This window comes from Hakea prostrata, chromosome 7 (genome assembly GCF_041222555.1).
Source record: "Hakea prostrata isolate BN-2017 chromosome 7, UWA_Hpros_2, whole genome shotgun sequence".
Lineage (NCBI taxonomy): Eukaryota > Viridiplantae > Streptophyta > Magnoliopsida > Proteales > Proteaceae > Hakea > Hakea prostrata.
Window position 1 is genome coordinate 2535946 of NC_142606.1, and position 27983 is coordinate 2563928.

Below are 27983 nucleotides of genomic sequence, written 5' to 3' on the forward strand. Positions count from 1 at the left end.
TGAAGGACCTCTGAGGCTTGGTTTTGTATCCTTGTTTATGCCCACCAAAAGAATTTTAAATTCAAGTCTTCCTTGCTGGATGTTTTCCCCACAATTGTGTTTTGGCTCCCATTGTCACTAAATTTAGCAACCATGAACAAATTCAACAGAAGAAGCTCTGTTCCCTGGAATTTGATTTCCATTATATAAATTATTGTACCTCAAAAGATTGGGAATTTCTGTATCTGATGTGTGTAATTGTTTTATTGGTAGTTCAATAGTTGACTGGTAAAAACAAGATTTGTCAAACATAGGAGGAGAATGAGAATCTTACACAACTGAAGATCAAAAGTTAACTGACATATAAAAGACACAGAATCATACTCAAACGCATTAGCTGGAGAATGAGAATCTTACACTTCAACAGATTCTTCCTTATACATTGAATCAAGAAATCATTCAGAGAAAACAAACGCACACTATTCAACAAAATAGAAAAAATCAAATGAGTCAAGCCACACGAAAAGAAGCTTAGAGCCACTCTTCATTAGTTCCCAAAAAAATTAATAACAGACAAGTTATCTTTGACAAATTCTTTTAAAAAACATTTTTGGATTAGTTTACATCCAAAAGTTCATTATTCTTACTTCCCATAGCCCCAGAAGTCCATCTCTCCACGGAGTGAAAGCTGATTGATTTGTTGTACTGATGAAGGATTTGCATCTGCAAACCTCTTTGAATCCTCCTGACCAAGATGGGAATTTACAAGAATAGCCCAGTCACTGAGGCCTTCTTCTCTACCTCCCACCATTTGTTGAGCTTGTTCACATGTCCCAAGACTCCCAACCTCTAAGCCTGCTTCACAAGCTTGTTGAGGTTGAAAATGTATTTGTCCGGCCAGGCTCTCACTGCCGCCGCTGTCACATTCTCTCTGCATTGACAAGAGATTCTTGATCATGGTTGGGTTGGTGGTGGTGTCTGAATGAAGATTGGACAAGTCATGGAGAAGGGTTTGAGGTTGTAAATTGGAGTAAGGAGGGGCTGGGATATGGGAGTAATGGAGAGCAAGGTCAGGCTTGTAGAGGTCGAACCCCGGTTGGCTGCTACCATGAGTGTGTTGTCGACGCAGGTACTCGGTCTCTCTGAGGGTGAGTGTCCGAGGTGGGTTATGGTTGGAATTCAATGTGTTATTAAGCTGGTGATCTGAGTTCATGCTACTGCCACCACCTTCATTTCCAACTTTGAATAAGTTCTTCTTCTTGAAAACTCTGCAAACTACCCAGCCATCCTCCTATATAATTTGAAACAAAGCGAGAAGCAGTAGTCAGCATTGATTTGCATTAAAGTTCTTCTTGAGCCCAGTTAGTGTTAGACTCATATAAGAGACAGCATGCTGCCATGTTGGTGTTGGGGAAGATAGAAACTTAACAAAACATAATTTCAATCGATGAGACACTTCAATTACATTTCAACCTTCACCCAGAAGATACATATTGGCTGGGCATTTAAGATCTGATTCTTAAAATGGTATAAATAAGCTAATCTTCCCTGCTGGATCTCACATGTTTAGACTTAGGACCACTAAATCAAGATCCCTAATTACATGACTTCATTTTTACTTATCTTCGTATCTTATCTTGAATTTATTCTCTTTTGACTGGCTTCACATGCACAAGAGCAAGGATACTGAAGAACCTATACCTAGTCAAACTATTGATTCCACCTTAAGAGAACCTGTCTTCAAGTGTACAGGCTTGCATGTCCACATCAGATGCCATACACTTGGCACACATGTTTTGGTACTAATCAATAAGACTACATTAGCACATTATATATGATTAACTATTCATTAATCTGATAACCAGAGAGAAAGAGAGAGACTTGTTCTGAATTAGCCCACAATGGCAATTGTAATTACTGGGTTCGTGGTAACTTACACTGTTGTTGCCTTGAGAATCATCAGTGTCTTCAAGCCTGTATTCATGCATGATCCAGTCAGTCTTCTGTCCATGAGGAGCTCTCCCTCTGTAGAAGACGAGGGTTTTTCGCATCCCAATCTTCTTGTAGCTGTTCCTGATGCATTTATCTCTTCCAGTTGCCTTCCAAAATCCTGCACTCGTCGCTCTGTTCGTCCTTGAACCAGTTGGGTACTTCCTGTCCTTGTGACTGAAGAAGTACCACTCATTCTGTGGTGTTGATCCTATCTTGCATCTCTCTATATAAGGGAGGATAGAAAAGATATAAAACACATCAATTAGAAAGTATCATACACATACTTATATTCATAATTCAATTTTTTATTTTCATGGAATTTCATTCTATCAATTAGCCACCTTCATTTCCCATCATATTCTTAATTTCGTTTCCTTTGAACAAAAAATTCATTAGCTTGAGAATTCAGCTTGACTACATACATTACTGATTCCTTGAGAAATCATCAGTAGAGGTTAGAAAATATAGATCCAAATACATATTTCTATATCCAACGATTAGAATCTCTACATTATCTTTGCCACCGAAATAGCAAAGGGTTGAGATAAGCTTATATCACCAGGGTAAATTAAATTATCCAATTTGACCATTGAAGGGTTGCTTAGTCAGTATGATCGGCACCTCTTAGTAAAAAGATCATGGCTTCAACTCTACCTGTGGTATATGTAATAGCTCATCCCCACATCCCTAATATAAAGCTTCCAACCCCCCCCCCCCCCCAAAACACCCCCAAAAGGAGGGGGAAAAAACATTTTGGAAATAGAAGTGAATTATGGACATAACTGAGGAAGAATAAATCCAGGAATTTACTTCCTAGAATCCTAAGGTGACTCTGATCCTTAATTTGCACTCCAGTTTCTCAATGAAACTGTCAACTTGATGCAGAAGAGAAGCTGTGTTTGTGTGTGTGTGAGAGAGAGAGAGAGGGAGAGAGAGTTCACGAGTAATTCAAAGACAGGAAGACAAAATACCCATTTTCAAAATCTCTTTGAGAAAACACCTTCGAATTGTCCACCCCAGTTGCTAAGTGAAACTGTGAAGTAGTTTCAGAAGAGAAACTGTGTGTTTGTGTGAGAGAGAGAGAGTTCACAAGCAATTCAAACACAGCAGAAAGACAAACTCAATATAGCAAAGAACACTCTCCAATCTACATGGCAGGTGCACTGCTCAACCATATAGTTTACACTTCATGTAAGCAATTCACGTTACCTTGCAAGTCCCATGGCTCCATCTTATTCAAATCCACCTCCCTAATAACCTCCAAATCAAACTTCTGGAACGATATCTTCTTCTTAAGATAGTAATGAAGAAGCTCCTCATCTGTCGGATGAAATCGAAACCCCGGTGGAACTCCACCGTTTGCAGACGCCATCAAACAACTCAGTATAGCAGATTACAGTCTCCTAAGCTGTATGTTCCTCTCTGAAGTCTGAAGTGAACGAGCTCATGAACCTTGAAAGCTTTAACAAGCTATCAATTGTACGTACAAGTTGTCACAAGCTTTTATATATATCATGTGCATTGCAGAAGAATGTGATGTCAAAAGTTGATGCCGGTGACGTCGCCGGCGGATCGGGCAAAAGATATCGTAGAAAGCAATTCATGGGAATGAGACTCGGGAGATAATTTTAGATTTTTTTCATCTTTTTCATTGGTTAAATTTGTAATATTTAAAACAATAAATGATCCCGATAAAATAAAAATTAATATAGTTATGAGGAATTTTGATTGTTTCCGAAGTAAGGCTTGGAAACAGCTACGAGTACGTTATTGGGATTTTCGCTACTTGTTGGACGGCCGAAATAATTTCAATAAAATATATTATATGACTTAATTGGATATAGAAAAAAAATTGGTTCTTTTTTGTAATAATATAAATAGTTGGAGACGCAGCCGCCATAGGTTGAGCTTGGGCATGTGGGGACTGGGGACGACTTTTAGATGGCATCAGATTAATTCACTTGATTGAGATATACGCTTTCCTTTATTTCTGATTGGTTACAAATTTCTGCTTACTTGGTTCATGGTTGCAATGGAAAATGGTAGTTTCATAAGTTGAATCTGATACCATGTGTCTCACGGAGGGACCACCGTGTAACGCTAATCTCTATAAAGAAATCTTGACACACATGTGGTGTATCTGAATGGTCTAGATCAACCCATTAATGGGTCCCAGCATGGGATTATCCTTGGGTCAAAAGTTGCCAATTTGCCATGATTTCTGTAAATTTAGCCTTTGACGACTTTTCAGTCCTGGTATTGACATTATTACAAAACAAAAAAAACGTTCTCGTATTCACATCAAAGCTTCAAAGCTTCATGTCGGCCTGCTTTTTCCTAATTAAATTCGTCGAGTTTGTCCCCAAAAGAAAATGTTTACCAAACCAAAAAATCATAGAGATGGCCATGAACCTGGATCCAGGCACCATTTTTTTCAATTCAAAGGGCAAGTCTGTTATAAATTTATAGGTGTCAATTTGTAGTCCGAACTGCACCGGCTCGTTATAGCGTGAACCAGTCTAAACCGAACCTTAATGGGCTGTGTTTGGGCTGATGGTGGCGGAGCCCGCACCAACCCGAAACCAATTCATAACCTGTTATAGTCCATTTTACAATCCGTTTTGTAATTTTACATTAAATAGTATTGTTGTGGGGAAATAAGGTCCCGATTTCCCCCCCCCCCTCGGGAGAGATGCACCAACCCGAGGGAGGTGCATCTCTTCCCTCATAAAGGGTCCCGAGTGCCTCACTCGGGACACATGCACCTCTCTTGGTTATCCGATTTCTTCCTTGAAGAAGGTCCCGAGGGCCTAATTCGGTTGAGACACCTCCTCTTGGAGTTCATTTATTCGTTGGAGAAGTGCCACACTTGGGAAAAATATATGTCTATATCCAACTCTAGCATTTTTCGGACTCTCTTGACTAAGTCAAGAAGAGTTAGTTACGCATAAACACTCGTGAAATTTATTCCGAGAATTTGGGAGGTGAGTCAGCATAACGACATATAAAAAGAAGGAGTTATCCTCCACACTCTTCCATCGTCCGGAATTTAAGGAATGCGTCAAAACTATATAAACATACCTCAACATGGAGAAAGGAAAGAGAACTTTATAGTACTATTATTCATAACGCTTGAGAACTCTTCAAGAACCATTATTGTTGCCTAGGTTGATTTGACTTTTCCGGTCCCCCTGTCCGGACCTCTTGTGTGTATGGATCAAAATAACTCAACTGGTTGGAGAGCTCTTCAAGTGATCTCAATATCAGCTTCTAGACGAACAAGTATTTTAATCACATATTAATACTAGGTAGTTGGTATCAAGGTTCGACATGTCGACCGGTTGTTGTTTGCACGGGATTACAATGTCGCCAAAGAACAATTAAGGGTAGATGACAAATGGATATTTAGGGGTATTTGGGGTCATTTTGACATGAAATTTGATGTGTAACCTAATTTGAGGCCAATAAACACATTGGGGGTGTTATTTTGACCTAAAACATCAAACCTAACCTAAAGTTTATAATTGGCACATGTCCAACTATATGCGGGCAAAACGGAAGTTTGGAAAATTCATATAAACTAATGTAAATATGCAAAGAGAACACAAATACACAAGTAGTAAAGAGATGTACTAAAGTTTACAATTCATTATACAACTATGTTGAGTATGGCTCATGCTTCACATATTGTTGCCGACGGAACGGGCCCCCCCCAGTGAGCGGGCGGGGGTCGGTGGAGGCTATAGCGGACCGGTTTGGCCGGAGCTTTTAGAGGCCCTACATCACTTTGGCAAAAAGCTTAACGAAAAATCGCGAAAAACAAACGAAAGGTTTTGTAATTTTACATTAAATAGTATTTGAATCACATTATGTTAACACTAGGTAGTTGGTATAGATAATTAAAAAAATGATGCATTAATTCAAATATCATATAGTCTCTTACCAACAAAAATAAATATATATATAGACATTATATTACCTAATATATAGGTTTTTAATTTCTATAGAATGGGTGGATTTTTTTAATGGAAATTGACCAATAGCAACTTTGTTTTTCGTATAATTTTGGCTTTTGTTGTAGAATGTTTAATTATTTATTATTGTTCTTTTTCTTGCACACCATAAACCGTTAGTCAACCGAGTCTAAACCGTTAATTAGCCTAAACCCAAATCGCACAAAAAATCGGTTGGAAATCGTTATTTTGCTAATGAGCCGTGTTTGGGCTAGGTGTTTTTCAGCGCGAAACCTTTAGGCCAACCTGAAACCTCCCCAAACCGCACCATTGACACCCCCTATATAAATTAATCAACCCTTCAACTCTCGAACCAATTCAACTCAATCCTAACTGACCCTATGTTAATTAAATTCATGGAGTTGGTAAGGATGTCAATAAAACCCTGTTAGATTGAATAGGTTCAAATCCGCCTTAAGACCGAATCAATTTGAACACTATTTTTTCAACCCAAAGGGCGAGCTGTTACTGGTTAATCAACCCTTATAGGGTCGGGTCATGTTCGGGTTTAGCCCTTGGCCCTACCTGACCTTGTATTAGTTTGATCTAATTTTATTCAACTTTAATTGGTTTTAGAATTTGATCATTGCTCTTCCTTTTCTCTATTACTATTTCTCATGATAAGGTGTCACCAACAAGCCATCATCGTCTTTGTTAATAACCTCCAATGTACGATTGTACATTTTGATATAAATTGTGCTAATTTGGATTTTTTAAAATGAATTTGGTTATGAACTATTTCTACAAATTTCATGTTGTTAAGTATTTAAGTTTTAAACCCATACTTTCCAAATAAGAAAATGAGTCTTAGTGTGTTAAATTATTATATTAACACTTTGAACAAGTATAGGATAAAAATCATGATATTGATCAGGGCCAACCAACCCAATCAAAGTCAATCATGACGGGCCGGGCTTAAAGAAACCCTGATAGGGTCGGGTTAAGATCGAAGATTTTCAAACCATAAAAAGGTTGTATAGGATTTGAATTTTTATTTTAAATCTCTAAGTAGGGTTAGGATTCAAGGATAAGTCGGGTTGGGCCCATTTTTTTGTTTTTGGTAAAGAAAAGAGGGGATGCAGTAGCGGTGACCTAGCGTCCCCCCGCTATGCAATGTTCGGATTTTTTATCGAGTGCGCCTATGCAAGCATTAGCCCTGTGCACTACCTGCGCAAGCACTGGCCCCGTCAACGGAACCCCACCAGAGGCCTAGTATAATCCACAGATGCTGATATGACTCATGCCAGGTCAAAGAACACACAACTGTCCAATACAAGAAACAGATGAGCAGAGGAGATTCGAACCTGGGACATGAAGTTTACCAAACCACTTGGGAGTGAGTTTGAGACCACTAGACCACCACCCCGGTGGTGTTGGGCCCGTTGACACCCTCCGGAATTGGAGTGGTATTCCAATAAGGCATCAACCTAATCCCCAATACAACCACTAAGGCATTTGCCCACGCCCCCTTGGGCCCTGCCACAACAAGGAACGTTATATAAAATAATTTGGATGTTGCATGCTCTCTGAAGAAGCCCGTGGAAGGCTTGGGCTTCACACTAATAAGGGACCATATCGGAGCTATTAAGATGGCGGTGTCGGAGTCACTGTTACTTGAAGCGTTAAATGAGAGATCTACCAAGGGACCATTACCGACCATATTGGAGCTGCACGGTCATGCTACTGTGTTGGTTGGTGAAGCATTAGGCATGAGATCTGCGATGTTACGTGCTATGGGAGATGGCATGGCATGGATTGGGTATTAGTTGAGTTAGATTGCCTGGACCTTTTGGCCAAAAAAAACAAAAATTGCTTCGAACCTGGTTTGAGTCCTCGAGGAGACCATTTTGCAGCCCATTTGGAGGCTAGTCTCATAGTGTTTGATATTGTACACTTGAACTTATACTTTGTCTCTTATTCTCTTAGACACACTTCTAGGTTGGCCAACACTGTTGTGGACCATCTAGCCAGGAAGGCCAGTCATGGACAATGTTGACTATGTGGCCAAGCTCCACGTTGCGGTTGCTGGATGTTTATAATCCCCCGCCCCCCCACAAAAAAATAAATAAAAAAAATCAAGTATTGTATAGGGTGGAGTCACGTTGGAGCGGGGGCGGGGGGACTCGAATTTTGAAATTTTAAAATTTCCTATGTATTTTCATAATTTTTCTCACTTTAGTGTGAAATATCACTATTGCCCCCTCCCAAACTTAAAAATAAAGATGATCGGTACAAATGTCATTCTTAATCATTATTTAATTATTTAATGGTTATCATTAAATTTTCAATTTTAAGTAATGAAATGTTAAATTATAATTAAAAACTAACTCACGATCCATGAATTTCTCCCTGTATTCTCTCTCATATTTTAATTCCTATTTATTTTCTCATGAATCTCCTTTTTTATTCATATTTTTTCGCTGTTTTTTTCTTCCTCACATGTCTCACAAAATATTTGAGTAGTTAGTACTTAATAGACACTGGAATTTTCCTACATCTTTTCCACAGTTATCAGATATTTACTCTCTTTCTCAAATTATTCCTCTCTCTCTCAAATTATTTATCTATCTTTCTCACTCACGATTTTCTAGTATTATTTTCATAAAACATATATTTTTTTAGTTGTTATTTATTTCTCATAAATTTTGATTCTATTAATAGCAATTTAAATCTCATTAGAATTCAACCATTGATTTCATCAGATCTAATCACAATCATTGATTTTTTTTTTAATCCTTAAATTTTTTTCCTAAAATTTAATTACTATTAATGAGAATATAAATATCGTTCATAATTTTAGCTATCAATTTTATTATCTCTAATCGTAATCATTTATTTATTTTTTTAATCCTTAAATATTCTCATAAAGTTTTGATTCCTATTAATAGCATTTAAAATTTATGTTTTATTAGTTGGATGTTTAAATTTTTGCCATTAATATTATTATATCTAGTCATAATCATTGATTTTTTAATTAATTTATGATAAATTGAGTGTTTATCCCATATTTATATCTATCTTTTTTCTTATAATTTCTCCCACAAAATCTTTTTCCCTTTTTTCTTTCAAGTTTTTCTCCCACAATTTTAACCCCTACTTTATTTTAATCCCTATATATATATATAATTTACTTATAATTGTGTTATCTATATTTCAATGCTCTTATTAATTTACCTAAATTTTGTAAGTAGGCCTCACTTTGTATTGGCCTTACACTTCCCAACTACAAAATTATATGAGGCCCATAAATTAAAAGTACATAAAAGATTTAAGAGTGGTGTGACCCACAATGGAACCTTATGTCCCCCCTGTATTCATGGTTGATAAGTGTTTGGGGAGCATAGAGTCGAGATTGCCGATCCAGACTTGAAAGTTAATGTGATAAACAAATTTGGGTAGTAAACAAAATATGCCCAAGTCCATTGCAAAACATACAAGATCAATGAATCACCCCATGAATCAATTAGTCCAAATTTTCCTTTTTCATGGGAGCTATTTTTAATTTTATATTTTTTTTTTGGTAAACTATTTTTTTCTATCTTATGCTATCATAACTTTTGAATCTTGTACTACTTTCTAGATGACTTCCTTTTCCCACCAATATCATCAATTTACTATGGTGTAGCTCTTCCAAATTAGATCCTTCTTCTCTGAAAGACATAGATCAGGTATCGGTGGCATAGCTCGGGATTGTAACCACGGATGGTTTTGCTTTAGCCAAGGTACAAGTTGCCGGACTCCATCTCGGAAGCAGCATCCGGAGGCCGGCCTTGCACGGGATCAACGCACACGGGGGGAAGCGACAACCAAGCACTCGGCATCCCACAAAACCGATGCCCGCAATGCGGAAAATCTCTCTCATAATAGATGACACATACAACTAGCCTCTTATTTCCGCGGCACCAGCATATTCCCCGAGAGGCGAACTTTGTAGCCCCGGCAAAAATCCGATATCCCGGGATGTTGTGTATATCTATATTCCCCACCCCCTTTTTATCGTGGGTGTGTTTTTTGACTCCCTATGTGTAAAATTTCTAGAGGATCTGTTGAATCGAAGGACTCAAAAAAAAGCCTTCCAAATTATGTTTTTTTTTTGGGGGGGGGGGCCATGTGTTTGTTTTTGGGGGGGGGGGGGGGGGGGGGGTGGGAATTATAGTGATGATAAAAGGGATAAATTCCATTAGCCATGTATTTGTATTCATTAGCAGGTGAGGGTGACTTTTATATATATATATATATTCTTTTGATTGGTTTGGATAACATGATGTGTATTCCTTATTTATGGGGCAAGTTAGATAATTGCACCTGTCAACAACATAATTAGATTGGTATCAAGTCGTAGCTCTAAATGTAGTAGCTAACTTCACTATAGATGTAGGGTAGTTACTTCCCTCTTTTGAGATATTTGTTTATCCATATTTAATTTTGATTTTAAATAATTTAATGTATAAGTAAATGGTGAGATTTACTCTTTAATCCAAATGATATGTCATTGGCGATGTTAGATAATTAAACTCATATCTAATTCTTAGCTTCTTGATCTATGTAGCATGGATGGTTTGAATGATACGTCATTGGCATTGTTAGATAATTAAACTAATGTCTAACTCTTAGCTTCTTGATCTATGTAATGTGGATGCCCAAAGAGTCCTTATCTCATTATTGGTAATTTAAAAAATTGTGTTCTATCTTCTACCAACCATTAGTATTGATATTATTAGATCACCTCATTAGAAATAATAATATAAAATTATATTCATTATACTATAATAAAAATGTTTATAGAGTTTTATTCACAACCTTTTATAATGAATATTTTTAATGAAAATCATATAAAATACTAATTTTCATATAAATACAAGTCGTTTTTTTTGTTTCTTTTTCTTTTACAGCTAAATATAAATCTATGGTTATTTGGTAAATGTAATTTTTTTAAATTTTTATGGTAGAAAAAATATTTTTTATTTACTTTTTGGGTTTTTTTATTTGCCCCGTGCTAGGTTTGGTTTGTCGCGGATTTCTATGGTAAAAAAATATTTTTCACGTTTACTGTTGGATTTGTTGGTGATACGGGATTTCAAAAAAGCCTCTTGTCATTCACAAACCATGTCGAGCAAATAAGTTTTTAGGATGATTCACATTTCCCCAAACATTTTATATTATAACCCCATAGATTGGTATAGATTTGAAATCTCAGATGTTTGAAACAACCAAAAAAGAAAAAAAAAGAAAAAAAGAAAAAAGAAAAAAAGTAATTATTACTATTATTTTTGGTAAACAAGGAAATAAATTAATACCTCTTTTACGAATTTCGATACTTTTTCTTTTGAGGGTTTTTCATCGTACCCGGCCGTTTCCAGTTTCCACCTTCTTCTGGAGTTCCGGTGGTCTCCATCTCTATCTACCAGAGATATAAACAACACTCCGTCAGCTCTCTCTCTTCGAATGCATCAAGAGGGAGAGGCAAGTTAGGGTTTTACTCTTTCTGTGCTTCGTTTCCGAGTACTTTGGAGCTCACTATCCTGGTAAGCTATTCTTATAGGTTATTCTTTTATTAATTGCGCTCGATTTCTTATCGTTTGACGTTTAGGTTAGTTTCGTGATTATTTTCAATGTTGCTCAAGATTTCTGGTGCTTCTGATGGAAATGTGTGCACTATACCAGGAAGGGGGGCAAAAAATAATCGTCTAATCTTTAATTTGTTTAGTTAAACTTCGGATTTAATTCACGCTCGGTTTTGGCTGAGCGGACTTTTTCTCTCGTAGGGTTTTATTTCGTTTCTTATGCTATTGTGCCATAGTTCAACTGTCCACTGTTTTGGTAAATATCGATTGAAATGACAGAATACCCGCCAGATTGCTGGTGGATTAATATCCTCTGGCTCCGCCGCTCTAATCCACCAAAAGAGAAAAAAGAAATAAGAAATTTTGCTTAATTATGATCTTCTGTGTAGATTGTAGAAGCCTTAGACTGTTATCATTGGTGCATGTTGAGTTCTTATGCAATTTATCTTTCACATTTATGCGTTATTTCTTTTTGTCTGGAACTTCAAGGAGCTGGGGAGAAAATTCTGAGAAAGTTCTGATTGTTTTTCTGTTTGCCTTCACCACGCAGTTAAGGTTTATCATGTCATCCTGGGTTCACGAACCCCTATAGGGTTTTAGTACGGTCCCAACATTACCTCCCAATTATCTTTCCCTGTGCATCGGAACCCCCAGGGTGAATGTGAAAGGAAAACTTGGTCCGATGTTTTTTTGCTACTCATGAATATCACTTTAAAATACAAGTTTCTTCCCCTTGCTAATAGTAATTTTTGCCTTTTCAGGTTTGGTGATAGAACTGCCCGTCCCTTTGCCAGACACAGGTTTTTCTCATTTTATTAGTCACTAAGAATGGCAAACATAACTATGAACAGTATATTGGAAAAGGTAATTCCTGAAGAATCTCTCACCCCCCCCCCCCCCCCCAATTGGCAAGTTATTGTTGTATCACTAGAAGGAATTGAGTTATTAAGGGAGTGAGTGTTTTGAGCTCCTTGAGTATATTTGCAGATGACGGGTAAGGATAAAGATTACAGATACATGGCAACTTCTGATTTACTGAATGAGTTGAGCAAAGAAGGATTTAAAGCTGATGCGGACATGGAGATAAAACTTACAAATATCGTCTTACAGCAGCTTGATGATGCAGCTGGTGATGTTTCTGCACTGGCTGTGAAATGGTTTGACTATTCCTTACCTCTTCCTTTTTCTGTTTTTTTCATCATTTATGCCATTCCTTATTTATTTATTCAATTGTATGCGGCTTTAGGAAATCCGTTTTGACTTTTATGTGTTTATATATTTCCTCTACGATTATTCTATGCATTGCATGCTGGTTGTATTGCTTTACAATAGTTGTAGACTTGTAGCCTCTTCACTCGGATCTTTTTCGTCTATTTTTTCAGTTAAGTGGTTCATCCTGTTATTTCGATGACGCACAGACCTTTTTTCTTAGCAGTTGCTTTTGTTGCTCAACTGTATTGTTACTGCAGAGTACATTTTTCCCTTTGTGCTTTGGTCCAATCCCATAGATTCATGATCCTATAGCCAATGAATTTGCTGACTATCCTTTTTTAATAGTGTAATGAGCTTTGCTTTTTTACCATTAGATTTTTCAAGCTAGTGTCCAACACCAACATGCCTGAATTCAATTTTTTTGGTCAATTCTTATAATCTTATGTAAAATTTAGTATTTTCTTGAGAGTGGCCCTTGTTGCAATGGTTAAGATAGCTTCGTTGTGACGAAATGGTCACAATTCAATATGGGAGGGAGCTTTTGTGTGAAAGCAGGGGTAAGGCTGCATACATTATGCCTCATGCTATTGTTACACCTTCTTTTTTTAGTATTCTCTTGTAGTGGTTCTTGTCTGTTTGACTTCATCTTTGATCCTGGTTGCGGGTCGCCATGCTCAGACTGCCCAGTGTTTCAAATGCCAAAATTCACAAAAACAATGACAAACTTAGCCTTATCCCAATTTAATTAGGTTGACTACATGGATCCTGACTTTCACATTTTGGTTAAATTAAACATAAGTTTCAAAGATCATTGAGACCTTGGAGCTTTCATACTTATTTAATGGTTGGGGTCGGTCGGTATAGCCTTTGTTAGCTACATTCCTGTCATTGATTATGTCTTCAGCTCTCTTTGCTTGTTGGCATTTCTCGGTCTTAATGTTACTTTTGAAAGCCAGTAGGGGTCATATGGCTTTGCACTGTAGAGCAATCTACAATGGGCATATCCAGTGCCCAAGGTTCCCACCATTGTGAGGTTTCTTTCTTTTTTTTTTTTTTTTTTTTTTTGGGGGGGGGGGGGTTAGTTGCACTTCAAATTTATTCAGCCTCAGCCTTGCTTTTGCAGATTCTGTTTTTACATTTAGATTGGTGACCACTTGATCACATTGGAGCAACTTTTATCATTGCACCAAGGCCCGCCTTTTATTTACTATTGCATCACTTAGCGATCTACGTGTTACTACAATAGAAAAAAGTTTCGTATTTGCAAGAAATTTCATCTGCATGTTTGTCTCATTTGAATCATTTCACTTTTGTAGGGTGATTTTAGCTCGTGGATTTTTGTTTTTTATAGTCTTTATATTACTTCTAAATGCTATTTAATCCTTTGCTTGTTCCTGTGTTTCCATGCAGTTTGGCACCTCTTGTGAAGAAGGTTTCTGAGCCTAGGGTTAGAGAAATGACTGAAAAGCTGTGTGTTAAATTGCTAAATGGCAAGGACCAGCATCGTGACAGTGCAAGTATAGCTCTGAAGACAATAGTATCAGAAGTCGCTACCCCTACTGTTGCACAATGTGTTTTGGTGTGTCTTACTCCACAATTAGTGAAAGGAATAACTGTCTCTGTAAGTTTGGATTTAGCTCTCTCTCGCCACATTGTTTGGGATTTGGCAAGCAAAGAAGCATATTGTTTGTAGGTTTTCTGTTGCTTATTAACTTTCATGATGCCTGGTCAGGAAAGATAATTGAACTACCAAGAATACTACCTGGTCACGTGGTTCCTGTGTACATGTTTAGCCCACAATGAAAATTTAAAAAAATAAAATAAAATGCACAATGCAGATTGATGATGGAGCTGCAATTGATGGGTTCAATCATGGAGAAAATTTAGCAAAATTGAGATGTTGATAGGTGTAGATAGAAGAGAGAATGGAATATAATCCATAATTAATGGAGATTGAAAAAATAGAGGAAGAGAAGCAAGATTGTATGAGGGAGTGTGAGAAAGATAGCAGCGTGCTGGTGAGAAGAAAACAAGAGGTATAGAGAGAAAGATAGCTATACAAGTCAATAACCATACTAAATCATTTTATTCCATAGTAAATTGTATGTAGGTTGGGTGGATAACTCTAAAATAGTTAAAGTGTGTTGGTTACATTGCCATATATAAATCTCCTAATGATTCTACTAGTGACTCTTAACCTTTCTAAACTAACTTGGACAACAACGACAAGCAGCCTTGTCCCAACTAAAAGGGGTCAGCTACATGGATTCTTGCTTTCCAATCAGCACTATTTGAGGCATGCTAGAACTTGGCAACTTTACATGGGGCCAACATGAGTCATCTTAAAACTCAATCCCGTTTTCAATTCCCAACTTGTGGGCTAATAAGAGAGGCCATTGTTAACACAATAACCAATCCCCCCCTTGGACCTGGCCAAAAACAACCTTTAGATACAAGAAGCCCAGCAACGCCCAGAGAACCTGCCAATGGATCAAAATAATGTAGTCCAATGTCCAATTGGACCGATCCAGAAAAGTTGCCAATGCTTATCACAATACTAGATGAATCCCGCTGGACTGCTTGGATTTTTTGGGATAAAGATTGCAGAGAGAACTGGTAAACTCTTGATTCAGTTGGTTCTAATGTGAAGTTAAGTTGGACAAAATATACGGACATAGTTCAATTTCCACAAGGATTGGACAATTCTCTTGGAAAATGGTTAACTTCTGTGTTATGATGAACCCCTTTTGGAATCTGTTGTGAGATTTTGTCATGTTGACGGAAACATTATTTTAGATGTATCAGAAATTTCACTGTTTTGCAGCCTTCCTCGAACAAGGCTGCTGCTTCAGGGTTCTCTAGGGATAGACTTGAATTCCAGGCCCAAAACTAGGTTTCCGTATAGTAGGGTGTATCGGTGGGGTTAACAATACATTCCTCCATTTGGTTCATAATAATTTTATTCTAATTTCCTGGTTGGGTTTGGTTTGTTTGATGGGATATTGATGGTTATCCTTGGTGTGTTGGGTCTTTCGGTGAGATGGGGTAGATTTGAGATGGGACAGAAACATAAGGAAATTGGATAAAAATTGAAAGGAATTTATATTTTGTTCTTTAGAACAATCTCTTCAACTGTCAATGGTTTTGGTGGGGTAGAGTGGTAGATATTGGTTTCTTGATTTTGGAGTGAAAGTAGGGTGACAATAACAAGAATGGAGGGATAGGGCTGAAATTGGATTGAAGGTGAGAGGGATGATGAGGAACTGTTGGTTAAAATATGAGTTTAAACAGGGGTTAAGTTAGGGAGTTATGGCTGAACTAGGTTTAGGTGGGAGTGAGAGTATGTGCACCTAGGTTAGAGACTTAGGGTTTGAGAACAGAAACTGAAAGCTCTTGGGGATGAGTTAAGGAGGCTTCCTGTACTACCTGTCTAGGACCTTGATTGTAGCCTGGTTGTAGGTGGGATGCTGTTGTTGATGGTGTTCGAATGTTTTCTCCTACTTCCACCGTCAAGGATCTGAGTTGGACTTCACTTAGAAGTTAGAACTACTACTTAGAACATTCTATGGTTGATGATTCTTCATACTTATTGGCAAAATTGGACCTGCTATTACTTAAATCCTCAAACTAATTGATTGATTCAATACTAATCACACACAGTGCTCAAATAGGAAGCTTTATTACTCAATGATCAGAACTGCCTCTTCCCATCAAGTGGAGGGGGGTTATTTATACATGCTAAGGGCTGGATTTCCTACTGGACTTGTATCCAAGTCCAATACTAATAGAACTTAACAGCTAGTAGGTCTTATAATTAATCTGTACAAGCACAAGCTTCTACTAGAAGGAATTTACATACAAAATATATTGCTCACATGAGCAGTCTTAAAATTCTGCCCCTTCCATATCGAGTTGATTCAAAGAAAGCAATTGAAATTGAAAGTAAGCAAATTAAAACTGAAGATAAAGGAATTTGGGCGGCATCCCTAGGTGGCTTCCTTGGCCCTCCACTTGGTCCTGGACTGGGAGGGTTCGGATACTTCATCACATTTACTTAGGCCTTATTCCATGCCAAGTGAACTTGCTAAATGCTATTATTTTGGCTTTAAGAGAATTTCCTCTTTGTTGTTTGGCCCCTTTAACTCTCAATTTTCCTGGTTTTTATTTTATTTTTAAAATTTGTCCTGTACAGGGAATGGGCACTGAGATTAAGTGCGAGTGTCTTGACATCTTGTGTGACGTGCTTCATAGATTTGGGAATCTCATGACAGCAGACCATGAACTCCTATTGGGTTCACTTTTATCCCAATTGAGTTCCAACCCGGCCAGTGTCAGGAAGAAATCTATTTCATGTATTGGTGAGAAGATAGCGACTTGTTTAATGATTTCTGACTATAATGATCTTGTTCCCTTCCCTTCTCAATCTTAAAAACTGCCTTCTTTTAAATGAAGCTTCTTAGAAATATAGAATTATTAAGCAATCGAGATATCTAAATTAATTAATCTTTTTATCTTCTAGCATCTCTTGCTTCAAGTATGTCGGATGATTTATTGGCAAAAGCCACAGTTGCAGTTGTTGAGCTCTTAAAAAATAAGGGCCCAAAGCCTGAAATGATTAGAACAAATATTCAGATGATTGGAGCGCTGAGGTAAGCGATGAAGCATTTGCCTCTGAATTTGTGCATGATTTCCACCCTTCTTTTTATTGATAATTTCACATGTGGTGCATATGAAGTTATATGACCACACATCATATCCATAAGAATTGTTAGTAAATTTTCTGCTGGAATTTTTTACTATGAATATGTAACTGCTATGTTAAATTATTAGAGCATTTATTTATTCTTTGCTGCATTATTTATTGCTCTTCTTCATAGTTATCATGGGCCCATGGCCCCAATGCGAATCTTGGCAATGGCCAGGAGCCTTGGCCTTATGCATAAATCTTCCAAACATCCACTGCCTCTAAGGTTTGCCAGAATTTGTATTGCCATATTTGAAACTAACTGACTCCCATTGGGTGCATTATTGCATTTAGAACATGTAGTTTTCTTTTATTTGTATATTTTCAATCACTAACTATGATTTAACTTTTCATTCCTCCCTGCCTCTTCCCAATTTTTGTTGTATTAGAAGATAAAAATAATTAGAAAGAAAAGCTGTATTTGTAAATAGACATTCAGTCAGGATCCATCTGACATATAACTCAAACATGTGAATCCTCAAAACTGGTGGAATAAAGTAAAAAACAAAAGACATATAGGATCTTTAATCTTATTCTCATTTAGGGGTTTATTGAAAGTAAAAGTTCCAAGCACCATTTGGATTTGTGTTCTCTCTGCTCCTGCTCACTCTGTTTAGGTTGAAATCTTTGGATACCTCAAAAGCTTTATGCTTCAGGTTTATCTTGAACTGTTAGTCTGGTCTAATGATTGCAAATATAATAAAGCATTATTACCACTATTCTCTGTTTCTTGTTCTTTTTCTTCTTGTACTTCCTTCGGTTTTTCTTCTGTTTCTGGAGTAGAAAGACTCCTAGCAGATTTGTACTGCAATCCTACTGATATGCAGCTGTAATACCATAATTCTCAAGAGTCTTAACATTTTTTAATGGGTATGAAGTAAGCATAAGACCTCACCATCTATGGATGTTCATTTGATGCATAGGTATATATCAAGGTGTCCCTAGACCCTCTTGGCCTCCTTGCAGTCTTTTGATGGTGTAGCCTTTTTTTGGGATCTTTGCCATGTCTATGTACTTACAGTAAATTCTACCTTTCATTGGCAAATTCACGCCTTAGTTTCTTGTTTGTGAAGTAAGAAGCCCCTTTGACATCTCTTGATCTGCAAAGAATTCTCAATGTGAAAACACAGAGACAAAGGGCTGATCTTTGAATAGAAAAAAGAATGGATCTGCTGGGTCCCAATGATTTGGCTTATTCAAAATAAGCCTGGTTCTTTAGAAGATCTATCTCGTGTCTTGTACTGCATGGTTCCACTCTGCAAGAACTTCAAATCCTTCTCTTGAAGCTCATCCTCTTTATGATAAATGATCTGCTTGCCCCCAAATGACATTTCCCAATAGGGAAATTCAGCATTGAAATCACAACATAGACACAGACCCACATCTAACAGAATTTGCCATAAGCTTAAATATGTGAATTTTGTTGAGATAGAATGACATTTCTTCAATTCATTTTCATGAATTTCCTTAGGGCCTGTTTGGTTATATGAGTCTAGAGATTTCAAATCTATGGAGTCATAATTCATAAAAGTTACTGTTTGATTGTGGAATAAAATCAGTGGATTCATCCTAAAAAACTATTGGGTTGACGTGATTTGTGAATGCACAAATGTTTAGGGCTTTTATGGTAGCAATGAAATCTCTGGATTTCACCCCATACCCATAAATCTACAAATTCACGTTTTTAGTGTAAAAAGTTAAATCTCTAGATTTCATGAATCTAGAGATTTCACAACCAAACGGGTATAAAGCTCAGATTCACGATCCAAAGATTTGAAATCTCTGAATTCATGTAACCAAATAGGCCCTTAAGTTTTCTTGCTTTTCAGTGCTTTTAAATTTAATGTTAACAAGTGATTGGGACTTGTTATGCTGAACTGTTAATTACTAACAACAAATCGTGCTCATTATGGTTTTCCAGTCGTGCTGTTGGATATCGCTTTGGACCACATCTTGGAGATACTGTTCCTTTGCTTATCAATTATTGTACAAGTGCATCAGAAAATGATGAAGAACTTCGTGAGTACAGCTTGCAGGTATTCTTTGTCAACATGCCTGTAGCATGAATATTTTTGGAAATTGAATTGTTGAATCTGCATTGATTTTAATTGTTTTATTTATATTATAGGCGCTTGAAAGCTTCTTGCTCAGATGCCCCAGGGATATTTCTTCCTTTTGTGATGACATTTTGCATCTTACTCTGGACTTCTTAAGCTATGATCCAAACTTCACTGATAACATGGAGGAAGATACTGATGATGAGAGCCATGAGGATGAGGAAGAAGAGTATGGTCATAATTTTTTTTTTCCAGATGAATGTAGATTGTGATCTCATCTTTATTTGCTTCTAATCTTATGTCCTGTAATATTGTAGTGAGAGTGCGAATGAGTATACAGATGATGAGGATGTAAGCTGGAAGGTTCGAAGGGCAGCAGCCAAATGTTTAGCTGCCATAGTTGTGTCCCGTCCAGAGATGCTTTCTAAGCTGTATGAGGAGGTACTTAATAAAAGAAACCATTCTTTTGCTCTGTACTAGAGTTTTGGGATTAGCAGCCCTCTCTACTCAAGCTGTTATTTTTGTGTAAATTCTGCTTGATTTGATTAGGTAAAGTTTGACCAAGTAATGCTGTTTATATTTAGGCTTTGAGCTGTGGGTTTTTGAACTGGGTTAAATAACTTATTGAGAGAATGGAATGCTGTATAATATCCAGAACTACCATGATCCTGTTCTTAAGTTTTGGAAAGGTTCTGCCATGACAGCACCTGCCAATTTCTGTCTCATGAAGAGGTTTGATTTGATCAATCTGGCCAGTGTTCAGATAGGTTAGGTGACAAGTGGCCTGTCCCAACTGTAGGGTTTTACAAGTGGGGCATTGTTTGGGATCCAGAATTAGATAATTGATTCCGTGTAGTAGGATTGAAATTGACTGGATCAGATTACTATTTTTTGTCAACAAAAGAGAATATTTTTAGGGTTTAGGCTTATTCTGGCTGACTCCTTGTCGAATTGGACTTGAGTTTTATGGAGGCTGATCTTATTGGTGGTTCCTCTTTAATTGTTGCATTTGTAGGATCCTGCCCTTATTTCTTCAACAATTTGAGCTCTTTATACAATAATATTTATGGTGGATGATGGAAAACTGACATAAAGGATCTCTATATGGTTTTCACTGACTTGGAGAAAGCCTTTGGCAGAGTCCTTAGAGGTCTATTCTGGAAGTTTCTTGCAAAGAGAGGGTGGCAAGCGTGTATAAAGGGTCATCATAGAGATGATGATGTTAATACGGATATCCAGCTAGAAAAGTAGGATGGATAATGTGATAACATGAGAAATGGATGTATCAGAGACTTAGAATTTAAGACCTCTTTTCAAAAATTTTCATGCTTTATAATCTGCCCCTTTTATAGTTTATTTATTGTTTATTAGACCCAACAATGATACAATTACAGTATATATGTATATTTAATTATTTTTTATTTTTTATGCTTGGTAGACTTGAATTTGAGACCTCTTAATAAATTAGTCTTGAGTCTCAAACCACTAGCCTAGATGTACTGTTGTTTATCAATTTCACAATTAACCATTAAACTGAAGGCCTTAATACACTAAAAATATCATTTTGACATCTAATACACCTAATGGTACTAAGGAATGATGGAGCATAGGAAAGAAAGGAGATGGAAAACAATATAGTGTGGTTCAGTTTTGACAACTGACTTCCTTGATCCAGTGATAATTTTACTCCGTTATTCTTTGAAATTGATGCAGTAATTATACAGTTTGATGGAGGATTTGTGATTGAGTTGATTGGGGATTATCTCCCCTCTACATGGAATGAGGATTTGAACCTTTATTACGATCCCTTCTAACTGTTTGTGAATTTATCCTCCCATTTGTAGTTCTTGAATTTGGAATCGCCCTATCTACGGTTCTTGGATTTGAATTCTATCCATCCATGGTTCTTGAATTTGAATGGCTACCAACTATGGAGGCCTTGTGTGTAGGAGGATTTGAGTTCGCCCTGTTGATAGTTTTTGAATCTTAATTCCTACCGTGGAGTCTCTCTTGGAAAGGTTTCCATGTTGGTGCTTGGTCTCTTAAAGTTACTAAACTTCTCCGTGTAAATTGCAAAAGTACCCTTGGGAGTAAGTTCCCTCTTTTAGGCATGTAACAGAATTAAACTTAAGATAACTAGAGAGCTGAAGGAATGAGAAGAAGTGGTGGAGAAGGAGGGAATGGAGAGTTGTGCAAGATGCAGCTCCTCCCCTCGACAATATATTTAGCATTGGAAAGTTTCCAATTAGAGAGATCTTCAGAATATCCCTTGATCTGGTTACAAGATCTTCAAATATCTTCAGATATTATTATCTTAAAATGCTACCCAAGAAATAGGAAGGAAAAGGAACAAATCTCCCTAAGTATTGCTTGCTAGTCAAGCTAGATAAAGTAGAAAGTGCAGAAAATAGAAGCTCATATCGTAATAGGAGCTAAGGAAATAAAATAAAATAAATATAATCTATGGTGGACCCATAATGTGGTTACCACTAAAGTGGTAAATAGTGCATTTCTTGACAAGACATATCTAGGTTTTCAACTTCCACGGTGTTACAGTTTTATATTTTGGAGCTGCTACTGCTATGGTTCCAAAGAATTGGAATGAAATCAGGTCAGTCAGCTGATATGAATTGGGACCAAACTACCCTCATCTTGATTCCTTTGATTTACTTTCGAGTTGCTCATTTTTCACGTTTGATCCTTAATTTATGGTCATATTTTCTTTATTTTAGTCAGTTATTGCAGAATATCAAGGAACCCTACTCGCAGTAAGATTTGCAAGTTTACCTTATCAAAATCTCAAAAAAGAAAAAAAATTGGAGATCTTTGCTTCTTCCTGATTCTAACTTCTAGTCTTCCAGCCAATTCTGTATTAGCAGAGACTGATACCATGTCAGATTCCCAGTTTTTTTACCTTGTTTCTGACACTTTGCTGGTTCTAAAGATCACTCCCTGAAAACGATGTGTTCTTCTTGTGACATGATTCTGGTGATAATCGATGTTTCTCCAATTGTGCAGGCATGCCCTAGATTGATAGAAAGGTTTAAAGAAAGAGAAGAAAATGTAAAGGTAATTACATTTAATGCTTTTTTGTATATCTTTTTTTGCATTTGTGGTTGACTTTTGGATATCATTATGCTGCAGATGGATGTGTTTAATACATTCGTTGAGCTACTACGTCAAACTGGAAATGTTACGAAGGGACAAATGGATATAAATGAGTCGAGGTGATTATTTTCTATTTAAAATATTGAATGGAACTTGTATTACTTGTAATTCTTTGATCGATGAGCAAAATATTTGGGGAATAGAATGCTACCACTTGTGCACCTTGCATGGCGACCATGCCCAGAATAAGTGCCTTTATGCATCCTAGGGCAGTTATGTGTCTAGCCAAGGTTGTGTAAGTGCATGTTTGGTGGGGTTATTAGCAAAGTTGGAGTGCTCCAGTTATAATGCAAAAGTTAACGTTGAACTAGGGACACCAGTGAGAGATTGGTTGTAGCCAAGATCTTCACAATTAGGATGACCAAGTCGCATAACTGAAACTTTAGTTACCTCTTTTTTCTTCCCCCTATTTAAAGAACAAAGGATAAGAAGGGGAGATGGGGATGATAGGTTATCTCGACCTTGGGCCTCACCCACAGCTGTCTCAGCTGTTGAAAGTGAACTGAGTCATTCTCAGATCAAACAGTTGCAAGTAAGCAAGCAAGCAATCAATAAAAATTCCATAATGAAGTCGTAATTCTGGTAAAGCTCGGCAATTACACACTGGAAGTAGCAACTAATATGACCAAGAAATATGAGGTAACTAAAATAAAAAACTAGGCTTTATAGATCACAGCCAAGATGCAAGGAATAAAAATAGAAACTAATAAATATAAATATTACTAAAGGCTGCAACCATAAAATTAGAATATGAACTCCCAAATCCTGTTGCTTAAAGCTCTGTTCAATTTGATCTTGGCCCCCTCAAGTCTTCTTGGTATATTCTTACTTGAATAAAAGACGGGGCAATGACACTGTTCACTGAACAGTATTTTGGCCTCTTTTTCTCCTTGGTTGCTTTTGTAGGTTACTTGCAGTCTGCATCTTGCTGGCTTTATAGCCTTTTTCTATGTTGTTGTCCAATGAAGTATGGTCATCAGTTCTGTAAGTGACATTCAATGTGAGTATTGGAGGGCGTTGTCACTGAAGATTGTTACAAGTGGGAGATGTATTTTAAATAGCAATATTAAAGAAAAAAAACCTCTTACAAGATCCGGTCTGGAATTATCTTCAACAAAGGGCTAGTCTGCTGTATCAAATTTGTTGTGCTTGGAAGCTTTATCTGCTCCTGGGATGCGAGATAGGTGTTCAGTGAATTTGTGACAGGAGCCTGTGACGTTTAGTGGCTCTGATGAATGTTCTAAATTAATTGTAGGAGTAAAATAAAAGTTTCCCTGAAAATTTCTTGGATCATAAAGAGGTGAAGGATAAAACCCTAGACCTTAAGCTATAAGGTGCAGGTAACAATTCCTATTAGCTGGAGCATAAACAGGTGATGTGTTTACTGTAATGTTCCTTTGCATAAATCTAATAAAGGAGAACAATATATTGAAACTCTCAATCCAAAATATCCATGGAAATATTCGCATGTAACATCAAGTCCCCAAATTTTTTGAGGGAATGAGGATAGGCTTTTGAGTTTTTCTCTGAGGATTATGGCTTGTTTCTTTGAAGTTTGAACATCTTCTTCAAGGGTCACCAATTAGTTATAAATCCTGGAGCTTTAAAAATTAGTTCTTTCCTTTGTGTGCACTGCCTGATTTCAATCTGTTCCAATTGATCCTTGAACAGATTACGTGAATCCTGTCCTGTAAACTATTAAGTTTTTCAGTTGATATTAGTTGCATTTGTTTTATTTGTTCAATAGTTTCTGCAACAATCGGTAGCAAATCTATACCTGCCAAGTAGATCATGTCCTTTCCAAATTTTCTTCCTACTTAATTCGTCGCCATTTCAACTATATCGTTTTTAAAGATATATGTTTTAATACAATAACAACAAGCCTTGTCCCAACTAAAAGATGTATGTTTGAATATTCCTCAATTATTATGCTGCTGCCTCCCTGGTTTTTCTCAACCAACATTTCACTGGGCTCCCTCCTGGTTGTATATAATTTGTATGGTTAAGTTACAAGGTTTTCTCATACCTTCCTGCATTTTACATAGGTTGCACGGTATTCTGTTTATTTAGCTGATATTAGCTTTGCCTTCATTTTGATTCTGATAAGTAGATATTGCTAAGTTGTAGCTGACACTAATTTGATCCATTTGCAGTCCAAGGTGGTTATTGAAACAAGAAGTTCCAAAAATTGTTAGATCTATAAACAAGCAATTGCGTGAAAAGTCTATCAAGACAAAGGTGTGTAGTAGAGTAATAAACATTTACTAATGCATGAAGGAACCTTCTCTCTTTTTGTATCGATCCTTTGTCCTTTGTGCAGGTTGGTGCGTTTTCAGTCTTGAAGGAACTTGTGGTCGTCTTACCAGACTGCCTAGCAGAACACATTGGGTCCCTTGTTCCTGGAATTGAAAAGGCATTAAGTGTAAGTGAAACCAAATAATGCTGAAGCTTGAAGCTCTGTACCTCCCTCTTTGTGTTGCTAATGTGTTTCCTCTGCTTTAATCTACTAACCATTACAATATCTAGGTTGGGCTTCCTATAAATCTGCTTTCTGAACTCTCCAAATTAATGAATTGATATATGTGAATCGTTAAATATCAATGTCAGGGATTTATTCATTTTATTGCATACTGTTATTCTAATTTTTTATGATTTCAGGACAAGTCTTCTACCTCAAATTTGAAAATTGAGGCTCTAATTTTCACCAGATTAGTTATGGCTTCGCATTCATCTTCTGTCTTTCACAATTATGTCAAGGTAGTGTGTACACTGCACTCCATAATTCATCATATTTGATTTTTTATATGCAAGTGTAAAAGATTTTAGTGGAGAGGAGAAAAGAAAAAGAATTTACAAGAAGTAAAATGTTAAATTTTTTGGTAGTTTTACCTGCTTTACTTTTTGTTTACTTCCCCTGCTGAAGTTTGGCAACTTTTTGATTGAACTATTGTGTTTTTTTGTGTAATTTGAGTTTGCTGAGATTCAGTTGAAGTTCTGTTAATTTTGGGAGTCAGATTGGGCTTAAACTTTTTTTCCCTTCCTCGGAATCTTTGATGTTTGGTTTTTTGGGTCCTAACTCCTAATGGCTAAAGTACTTCATGAAACTTATGGACACGCTATTTGTGTCTTTTAACTGTACTGGAACCCTTAGGGTAGTTTAATTTTGGACTATAGGTTACCATATGCCATACAATGTTTTATATTGGGAAGTTAAGTCTCAAAGTTTAGAATACACTGTTCTATTAAAACAACTCTAATATGCCTAAGAAATGGATAATTTTTAATTAGAAACTACTTTGTAATCATCAAATGTTGCACATAGTTCATTACAAGTATATGGGTTTTCTTAGGATTTTCTCTCTTTGAAGTCAAAACTAGCAAAATAACATTGGAAGTTGGAACTTGACATGGTTGATCAGTTCATAAAAACTGTTAAATTTCCGTTGAAACATGCATTTTATTCAAAGGGCTTAAGAGTAACATTATTGAAATCCAAAAAACATGGTTGAATGTTCACAGGAAATGTGAATTTTTATGTAACTTTGGCAAAAACGTATATTTCAGTTGGTTTCATTTTATGGTCTAGCAAAACGGAAATGAAACCTGCTATTTTGTCTAAATCTCATGAAAGCTCATATTGTGATCCATACTCTATTGCTACAATTTTTTCTAGTGTTGATTGTTTCCATGTTTCTTTTTCTCTTTAGATATTACTTATCTGTGTAGCCCTTTTATGAGTAAATTAATTAGGTGTCTTTTGCTTTATCTCCCTGAATATTTGATATATTTTGTTCCAGGCCTTGTCTGGTCCTATATTATCTGCCGTTGGCTAGCGTTATTACAAAGTCACTGCCGAGGCATTAAGAGTATGTGGGGAGCTTGTTCGTGTTGTGCGTCCACCAGATTTTAAGGTGAATATATTTTGTCTCTGTCTTGAATGTTTAGCACACAATTACATGATCTATTAATTTCATGGGATGTTACTATTTGCTGATGCAGGGTTGTGGTTTTGATTTTAAACCTTACGTTCATCCAATATATAATGCCATTTTGACACGGCTTGCCAACCAAGATCAAGATCAGGTTGGCTGAACTCTTTATTGATACTTTCCACCTCATTTTTTCTGTATCTCATGAAGTTGTTTTTCCAGGAAGTCAAGGAGTGTGCTATTTCTTGCATGGGCCTCGTTATCTCGACTTTTGGTGATAATCTTCAAGCTGAATTACCTGCATGTCTTCCTGTGCTAGTTGACCGGATGGGAAATGAGATAACCAGACTTACTGCGGTTAAGGTGCGTGCTTTGTGATGGAATATGCCTGGAAAAATGTGTTCTTTTGACTTCTGATGGGAGTTCCGTTAATCTGTTAATGCTATGAAAATGTGTTAACAAATTACCCGTACCGTCATTTTGTCCCTGCTTGAGTTATCTTCTTTGAATGTCTGTGCTTTGTTTTGCTTTGTTTTATCTGCTTCAAGCATGTGCTGTATGTGTTGTGATGGATGCAAAAGGCACATGCAGTGACGGGGTGAGCCTGAGTAGTCTATCTTACTTGATTTTGCTTTTGCCTATTTGTTTCTTTTGTCTGTTTGCAATTCTTCTGTGTATTTTCGTCTGGGGTCATAATTTGGTTGTGCAGTCACGTGTTCTAACTTATTCTCACTGTTAGCCATCCTAAACAGTACTTATTACATTATATTTATTCTGTTATTTGTTTATATCTGGCAATTTTGAAATGCTCAAGTGCTAATAGACATGTTTGTCAAGGTGTTGCCTAGGCGTCCAGATGGAATGCCAAGGCGCAAGGCGAGCCTTGCCTTATTGAATATGTTTATGGCAGGCGCTCTGGGTGCCTCAGACACGCCTTGAGGGCCAATGCAAACAAGGTTTAAAGTATCTCACGATACCATGCGATACTAGCCGATACGTGTCCATATTTGATCCAATCGATACGATACATCTCGATCCGTCTCTCCATTGAATTACAATAAAATACATTAGCTAGAGCGATACAATACTCAATACAAGACAATACGTCTCTTAAAATCACATGACCGATATGATGCTCGATACCGATACTTTAAACCTTGAATGCAACAACCTTACTGAGTGTTTCTTTTTAAATTTCTTAACTCAAAAGATGCTAAATGGAAAGTTGATAATGTAGACACTTATCTAAATATGGTAGTTGGATGATGTATCAAAACTAAATCTACCGTAGTAACATGGGATCACCTAAGTACTTTGCCTTCTTC

General features: G+C 36.9%; 2 protein-coding genes across 2 annotated transcripts in view; one reads left to right on the top strand and one right to left on the bottom strand.

Annotated features, from left to right (window-relative positions):
* Positions 1-357: 357 nt before the first annotated feature.
* Positions 358-3435, bottom strand: LOC149008943 (protein BEARSKIN2-like). Its single transcript, XM_089162954.1, has 3 exons — positions 3181-3435; positions 1917-2194; positions 358-1270 (listed from the first exon to the last, which is right to left on the bottom strand). The coding sequence occupies exons 1-3, from the start codon at positions 3341-3343 to the stop codon at positions 623-625; spliced, it is 1089 nt and encodes a 362-aa protein (XP_089019080.1). The 5' UTR covers positions 3344-3435; the 3' UTR covers positions 358-622.
* Positions 3436-11320: 7885 nt separating this feature from the next.
* The window catches only part of CAND1 (cullin-associated and neddylation dissociated), a 29491-nt gene continuing 12828 nt past the window's right edge, over positions 11321-27983 (top strand). Inside the window, 17 exon segments of the mRNA XM_089163739.1 lie at positions 11321-11509; positions 12310-12412; positions 12536-12705; positions 14171-14381; positions 16953-17118; positions 17280-17409; positions 19426-19540; positions 19633-19790; positions 19879-20002; positions 22580-22630; positions 22706-22788; positions 24883-24967; positions 25050-25151; positions 25388-25486; positions 26527-26640; positions 26729-26812; positions 26881-27021. Coding sequence (XP_089019865.1) covers positions 12377-12412; positions 12536-12705; positions 14171-14381; positions 16953-17118; positions 17280-17409; positions 19426-19540; positions 19633-19790; positions 19879-20002; positions 22580-22630; positions 22706-22788; positions 24883-24967; positions 25050-25151; positions 25388-25486; positions 26527-26640; positions 26729-26812; positions 26881-27021 — 1869 coding nt within the window. The 5' untranslated portion in view covers positions 11321-11509; positions 12310-12376.

What these genes read in the sequence shown, in the direction of transcription:
- LOC149008943 (XM_089162954.1), bottom strand. Translation starts at nt 3,343, where the DNA reads ATGGCGTCTGCAAACGGTGGAGTTCCACCGGGGTTTCGATTTCATCCG. An exon ending in GGAGCCATGGGACTTGCAAG is followed by an intron (nt 2,195 to 3,180) that starts GTAACGTGAATT and finishes TCCCTTATATAG; the next exon opens with AGAGATGCAAGATAGGATCA. An exon ending in ATTCTCAAGGCAACAACAGT is followed by an intron (nt 1,271 to 1,916) that starts GTAAGTTACCAC and finishes CAAATTATATAG; the next exon opens with GAGGATGGCTGGGTAGTTTG.